The sequence below is a fragment of the Gekko japonicus genome, unplaced genomic scaffold, assembly GCF_001447785.1.
Source record: "Gekko japonicus isolate JY-2015 unplaced genomic scaffold, Gekko_japonicus_V1.1 scaffold25, whole genome shotgun sequence".
NCBI classification, from domain to species: Eukaryota; Metazoa; Chordata; class Lepidosauria; order Squamata; family Gekkonidae; genus Gekko; species Gekko japonicus.
Genome location: NW_015171502.1, coordinates 1,205,764 through 1,213,179, shown reverse-complemented (window position 1 = coordinate 1,213,179; position 7,416 = coordinate 1,205,764). Strand labels below are relative to the sequence as shown.

Below are 7,416 nucleotides of genomic sequence, written 5' to 3'. Positions count from 1 at the left end.
TATTCCGAGTTTCACTGTCTCCGGGGGGGGGGGGTGTCAGACAGGGAAGAGAGACTCCCATCTCTAGGAGGCCGGTTTCGGAGGGGAGCCGTGTTGGGCCTGCGGTGGAAAAGAGCTGGCTTGAAGTCCAGTAGGCTCCTCCGAGGCCAACAAGGAGGGTCGGAGCTGTCCAGAGTCCACGCTCCTTCTGGTGGCAGTTTCCGCACAGAGGCTTCCTTTGCTGTGAGGCTTGAAAAGTTGAGCGTTGGATCCCCCCCTTGGGCATCTGTCAGAGGGAGCTTTGACTCCGGAAAGCGAACGCCCCCCAAAAATCTTGTGGGTCACTGAGGTGCTGCTGGGCTCGAATCGAGCTGCTCCATCTCCAGAGACAGTCAGCCTCTGAATCCCAGTGCTAGGAGGCAACATCACGGGAAGACCTGCGTCTCTATGCCCTGTTTGTTGGCTCTTTGGGACTACTGATCGAGACGGGTAGCTGTGTGAGTCTGTCTGTAGCAGCAGAAAAGACTGAGAGACCAGGAGCACCTTAAAGACTAACCAGATCTGTGGCAGGGGATGTGCTTTCGTGAGTCACGGCTCACTTCTTCGGATGGGAAGCCGTGTGAGTCTGTCTGTAGCAGCAGAAAAGAGCGAGAGTCCAGCAGCACCTTCAAGACGAAACAGATTTGTGGCAGGGTAGGAGCTTCCGTGAGTCTTCGGTGAGCAGTGACACACGAAAGGCGCCTACCCTGCCACATCTTCAGATCGCTGAAGAAGTGAGCAGTGACTCGTGAAAGCTTGCACTCTGCCGTGTGTTTTGCGCGTCTTTAAGGTGTTACGGGACTCTTACACCTTTTTCAAGGTTACTTGTCATTCTCTGTGTGAAGCAGGGCGCTTTACTAGACGGACAGCTGATGTCATCCAGCCAGCTCCTTCTTGTGCTCTCATATTCAAAACCCCACCTGGCTGCAAAGCTTGCCTGGCAGCAGTTGCTGCCTCTCGGGCCAGCCCCAAACTCTTAAGCAGTTTGTGTCAGAGTTCTCTCAGTCCCACCCACCTCACAGGGTCTCTGTTGTGGGGAGGGGAAGGGAAAGGAGTTTGTAAACTGCTCTGAGACCAAGTGAAGGGCGGGGTATAAATCCAATCTCTTCTTCTCTTCTTCTTCTTAAGAAGAGACAAACGTCCTGTTCACCCATTCTAAAGCGACCACTGGTCTTTTTTTGGTGGCTAGCAGGGATTTGAAGTGGCTGTGCTTCGACGCCCTCCTCCACAAGGCTGGCTCTTGTTTAGTTAACCCTTCGCCCGAAACAGAGTCAACCTCTGAAACCATCCTGATGAAATCACAATTGAGTATCTCGATAAGGGTGTTCTTAGGCAGTCTGTCATGCCTCCCTCTTTGTGTTCCTGCTCTCAAGGAGGGGGCCAGGAGGAGGGGCCTTCTTGTGCTGCTAGGTGTGTCCTCAGCTGCTGGGGTGGGGCAAGCAGCCCCTCATTCATGCCCTGCAGCTAGCCCAAAGTGCAGCCTGTTGTGAAACAGAAGTTGCCAAAGAGGCGTTCCTTGCTTCCAGGAATACTTGGCTGTGGTCAGCATTTGGTCAGTGGATGACATTTGGTCAGCTGACTGGTGTTATCTGCTGGTGGTCCTCGGCCCCAAAGATGTCCAGCTGTCCTCAACCAGGACCAGGGCCTTTTCGGTACTGGCCCCGACCGGGTGGAACTCTCTGCCGAACACCATCAGGGCCCTGCCAGGTTTTTGGTTGAGTGCAGTGACGGCTGGCACCCGCCCCTCTTATTTACATCTACTTTAGAAACATAGAATCATAGAGTTGGAAGGGGCCATATAGCAGTGTTCCCTCTAAGCTGAGTTAGTGCGAGCTAGCTCACAGTTTTTTAGCCTCCGGCTCACACTTTTTTGTCTTAGCTCAGGAAGGAGGGCTCCAGAGCACACTAATCTATGCAGCAGCCAAATCGCTCGCTCACAACTTTAATGCCGGTAGCTCCCAAAGTAGAATTTTTGCTCACAACACTTCACAGCTTAGAGGGAGCATTGCCATACAGACCATCTAGTCCAACCCCCTGCCCTGTGCAGGACCAGCCTAAAGCATCTCTGACAAATATCCGTCCAGCCTCTTCTTGAAATGTGTCAGTCAAGGGGAGCTCGCCACCTCCCTAGGGAGCTGATTCCACCTCTGAACCACTCTGACCGTGAAAAAGTTTTTCCTAATATTCAGCCGATACTTTTCTGCATGTAACTTAAACCCGTTGCTTTGGGTCCTCTCCTCTGCTGCCGACTGGAACAGCTCCTTGCCCTCCCCCAAATGACAGCCCTTCAAATATTTCAAGAGAGCCATCACGTCCCCCCTCAATCTCCTCTTCTCCAAACTCAACATTCCCAGGGCCCTCAGCCTTTCCTCGTAGGGCTCTTCCTCTTCCCAATAGCCAGAATTGGGACTGTTTATTCACCATCTTCTTGTCGGAATGTTTTATTAATATTTCCATTGGTTTTATCTTGTTTCTGTTTTATGAATGCTGTACATCGCCCAGAGCCCCGCAGTGGTAGAGATTGGACGATTCATGAATACAATTATAAATAATTGTATTTATATAATATAATAATAATAGCAATTTATTTATTTATTCATTTATTTTTATAATGAGCCAGTTGTTCATTTGGGCTTCTTAGCATGGCCGCCCACGGTGCTCTTCGGCTCCTTGGAGGCTGTCTCTGGTGTTGGGGCGCCAAGACACTCATGCTTTCTTTTCCCCTTTCCTCTTGCTTTTCCCCCTCGCCGAAACCAGGCCTTCAAATGAAGAGTCCCGAGAAGAAACGCCGCAAGTCCAACACGCAGGTAACGGAGGCCGCCGGGTCTGTCTTCTCTTCCTCCGGGTGCTGCGTATGGGGTTGCTGGGGGTGTTGCTTTGTGGGTCGCTGCCTCTTAGTCCTGGCCCCACCTCGCTAGGCTTGCAGTTGAGCCGCGGTTTAAAGCTCTCCGATGCAGAGAGGAGGGGCCGAGGCTCAGTGGGAGAGCCTCTGCTCGGCACGCAGAAGGTCCCAGGTTCAATCCCCGGCATCTCCAGTTAAAAAAGGACCAGGCGGTAGGTGACGTGAAAGACCTCCGCCTGAGACCCTGAAGAGCCAGTCTGAATAGGGGCTATGGCTCAGTGGAAGTCCCTCTGTTTTCCACGCAGAAGGTCCCAGGTTCAGTCCCCTGCATCTCTGGTTAAAAAGGACCAGGCAGTAGGTAAGGTGAAAGACCTCTGCCTGAGACCCTGTAGAGCCATGGGGAGGGGCTGTGGCTCAGTGGAAGAGCCCCTGCCTGGCATGCAGAAAGTCCCGGGTTCAATCCCCGGCAACTCCAGTTGTAAAGGATCAGGTAGTGGGTGACGGGAAAGACCTCTGCCTGAGACCCTGGAGAGCTGCTGCCAGTCAGAGTAGAAAACACTGGCAGAGATGGACCAGCGGTCTGATTCAGGATAAGGCAGCTTCATTTGTGAGAGGCACATTTTTCTGCTTCACACTAGCCTGGCGCCACGTCTCCTTTGCCAGGTGCGGTTTCTTCTGGCCGTTCAGTTGATCAGAACATTGATAAAGGAAGGGTGGGAACCAGTGCTCCCTCTAAACTGAGGAGTCCTGTGAGCAAAAATTCTACTTTGCGAGCTACTGGCATTAAAGTTTCGAACGAGCGATTTGGCCGCTGCATGAATTAGTTTGCTCTGGAGCCATCCTTCCTGAGCTAAGACAGAAATCTGTGAGCCGGAGGCTAAAACACTGTGAGCTAGCTCACACTGACTCAGCTTAGAGGAAACCCTGGAAGATGCCCGGTCGTGCCCCTCAGTTGCTGTCGCAAAGTTAAATGTGCTTTGCCCTGCTGCGCAGCAGATGGCAACATGGTCCTTTAGCACATGAAATATCAGTGGCCGTGCCACCGTTGGCTGAGCAGTGTGCCAGGATGTGCCCACAGTGTTAACACAATCGCAGTTACGTTGTCTGCGGTTGCAAGATTCGGTCTGTTTGTATTTTCTTTAGAACGTACTAAGCGTGACCGCTCCTGACCTGGACGGCCCAGGCGAGCCCAACCTCATCAGATCTCTGAAGCTACGCAGGGTCGGCCCCGGCTGGTATTTGGATGGGAGACCACCGAGGAATACCAGCGTCGTGGCGTGGAGGCAGGCAGTGGCAAACGGCACCTGAACGTCTCTTGCCTTGAAAACCCTACGGGGGGTCGCCATAAGTCAGCTGCAACTTGAGAGCAAAACAACAACAAAACTCTTTGACAGAAGGTGAATCAGTTCAAGGGGGAAAGGAGAGGGCATTTCTCCCCCCACCCCCCTTGAACTAACTCATTTTCTGCCAGCAGTCTCTGCTTCGTACCAGGCCAGTGGAGGGGGGAATCCATCAGGTGTGTGCGTTAAGGGCAGTCAAGTTGCTTCCAACTCCCAGCAGCCCTATGAATTAGAATCATAGAGTTGGAAGGGTCCTCCGGGGTCATCTAGTCCAACCGCCTGCACAAATGCAGGACATTCACAAATACCTCCCCAAATTAATGACACCCAAATCGACTTCTCATCGAGAGCCTCGCTCAGGGCTTGCAGACCGAAGGCTTACTTCATGGAGTCGGTCGATCTCCCGTTGGGCCTTCCTCTTTTCCTGTTGCCTTCCGCCTCTCCTAGCATCGTTGTCTTCTCCAGTGACTCTTGTCTTCTCATCACGTGACCAAACTACGTAGCCTCAGTTTAGGCATTTTAGCTTCTAGCTCAGGCTTGATTTGGCTTAGAAGAGGGCCCTCTTTTTCTGCACGCCTGCCAAGGAAACCCCTGCCGTGCCGGCGGGTGACATTGTTCTGTGACTTCTGCAATTGATACAGGAGCCCGCTAGAACATAAGAACATAAGAGAAGCCAACGTTGGATCAGGCCAATGGCCCATCTAGTCCAACACTCTGTCACACCGTGGCCAAAAATACCAGGTAAACAAGTATAAAGCCAATAGTCGTGATAGTCTGACCCGGGATCCAGTAGAAACATAGCAGCATATTTTGAGCTTGAATGTTAATTGAGATCAGTGTCCTATCTGAATTTAATATTCTTAAGACTTGTTGTCTAACATTTATGAAACTGAGAGCTTTGGCACCATTATAATATCTCCTGAAGAAGATCCATTTTTTTGAAACGTTATGTAATCCGGAGTCGACGTTGATTATGTGATTAAGGATTTTCTGTTGAGTTGTGTATCATGTGGTGCTTTAGACTGCAATACATAAACAGCATTCTTTATAAGTCTTATGACTGTTTGATTTTGGGTCAGACTATCACGACTGTTGGCTTTATACTTGTTTAACTGATTGGGTCGTGTGTGTCCAAAAATACCAGATGTCATCAGGAGGTCCAGCAGTGGGGCGCTGCGCGACTTCAGCTTTATACCTTCTCAATAAAGGTGTCTTTAAAGAGTATGGGCTTCAAGCCCTCACGGTTCAAGAGCAATGGCTCGTAGTTCATAGGCTGAAGAGCTGGAAAACAAAGGGGAGCCAGGCAGAGTTATCTATATATGCGCGCCTTTTGAGTAAAATGTTTGGGATAAATCTAGACAAGGATCACTGTTGTAAAGTTTTTGCTCGCTTCTGTGCCTGCTCCCTTTTTCTGTTTTCACAAATAATATGGGAAGAGCTCCACTGACACTGTTAGTTTCCTTCCTTCTGCCCTCAGAGAGCCAGTTTGGTGTCGTGGTTAGGAGCGCGGACTCCAATCTGGGACAACTGGGTTTGGTTCCCCACTCCTGGCCATGCAGCTGCTGGGGTGACCTTGGGTCAGTCACAAGTTCTCTCAGAGCTGTTCTTTCAAGAGCAGTCCTCAGGAGAGCTCTCTCAGCCTTGACTACCTCACAGGGCGTCTGTTGTGGGGAGGGGAAGGGAAAGGAGTTTGTAAGCCGCTCTGAGACTCCTGGTAGTGAAGGGTGGGGTATAAATCCAATCTCCTCCTCCTCCTCCTCCTCTTCCAAAAATATAGAAGGATATATTACCATCAGGTCACAGCTGACTCATGGACTCAGGGTTTTCAAGGCAAGAGACGACTTGGGATAGTCTGCCATTGCCTGCCTCTGCATAGCAACTCCGTTTTTGGTTTCAGAGGGTGGCCGAGTTGGTCTTCAGTCGAGCAGGCAGATGCAAGTCCAGTAGCCCCTTGGAGACCAACAAGATTTTGGAGGCATGAGCTTTTGTGAGTCAAAGCTGTCTTCGTCCCATACAAGGAGGAATGGAAATCCCTGAATCCTTCTATCCTAGTCTGAAGGTGGGAGGGGTGTGTCAGAGATGAAGCAAACTGTGGCTCTCGGAAGTTCATACCCCGGAAATCTTTTTTTGGTCCGCTTCTGGGGACTCGAAGCTAGCTGCCCCCAGAATCTGCAAGGCAAAATCCAAACAGAGGTGGTTGGCCCTTGCCTGCCTCTGCGTAGCGACCCCGGACTTCCTCGGTGGCCTCCCATCCAAGTACAAACCAGGGCCGACCCTGCTTAGCTTCCGAGATCGGATGAGGCTGGCCTAGCCTGGGCCATCCCGGTCAGGGCAAAAGACATACAGAGGTGGTCTGCCCTTGCCTGCCTCTGCGTAGCAACCAGTGTTCCCTCTAAGCTGAGTTAGTGTGAGCTAGCTCACAGTTTTTTAGCCTCCGGCTCACATATTTTTGTCTTAGCTCAGGAAGGAGGGCTCCAGAGCAAACTAACTGATGCAGCAGCCAAATTGCTCACTCACAACTTTAATGCCAGTAGCTCACAAGGTAGAATTTTTGCTCACAAGACTCCACAGGTTAGAGGGAGCGTTGGTAGCAACCCTGGACTCCCCTGATGATCTCCCATCCAAGTCCTAACCAGGGCTCACCCCGTTGACCTCCCGAGATCGGATGAGGTCAGGCTAGCCTGGGCTGTCCGAGTCACTCGATAGTAAACACACACACACCCCATTTCTTGGAGGCAGAATAAATAATCTTTGGACGGCTCCACCCCAGCTTTGCATTTCAAAAAGGGGGAACCTCTCTGCATAGAGAACACTAGCTTGTTCTGTTTTATTCCATTGGATTTGTATCCCGTCGTCCCTTCATAACGGGCTCAGGGCGGGTTCCGTCAAATATAATATACAGAGTAATTAAAAACAGTTTAAACTACATCAGGTAAAATACAGTGTCGTTTCTATATATCCAGTCAGAGGCTCAGCAAATGTAACCTGTCAGAATTGGGTTCCAGTATTACTCAGATCTGATCCACCAAAGGGGAGGCCAGATAGATGGTTGGATAGATAGATAGAAAAGATGGATGGATGGATGGATGGAAAGATGGAAAGATAGATAGATAGATGGAAGGATAGATGGATGGATAGGAAAGATAGGAAAGATGGAAAGATAGATAGATAGATGGAAGGATGGATGGATGGATGGATAGGAAAGATGGATGGATA

The 7,416-nt window shown here is 50.6% G+C and overlaps 1 protein-coding gene across 1 annotated transcript in view; it reads left to right on the top strand.

The window, feature by feature from the left end:
- Positions 1–2,780: 2,780 nt before the first annotated feature.
- The window catches only part of PYGO2 (pygopus family PHD finger 2), a 7,192-nt gene continuing 2,556 nt past the window's right edge, over positions 2,781–7,416 (top strand). The window contains exon 1 of the mRNA XM_015419134.1: positions 2,781–2,825. Within this exon, the coding sequence (XP_015274620.1) occupies positions 2,784–2,825 (42 nt within the window). The 5' untranslated portion in view covers positions 2,781–2,783. The remainder of the gene's footprint in view (positions 2,826–7,416) is intronic.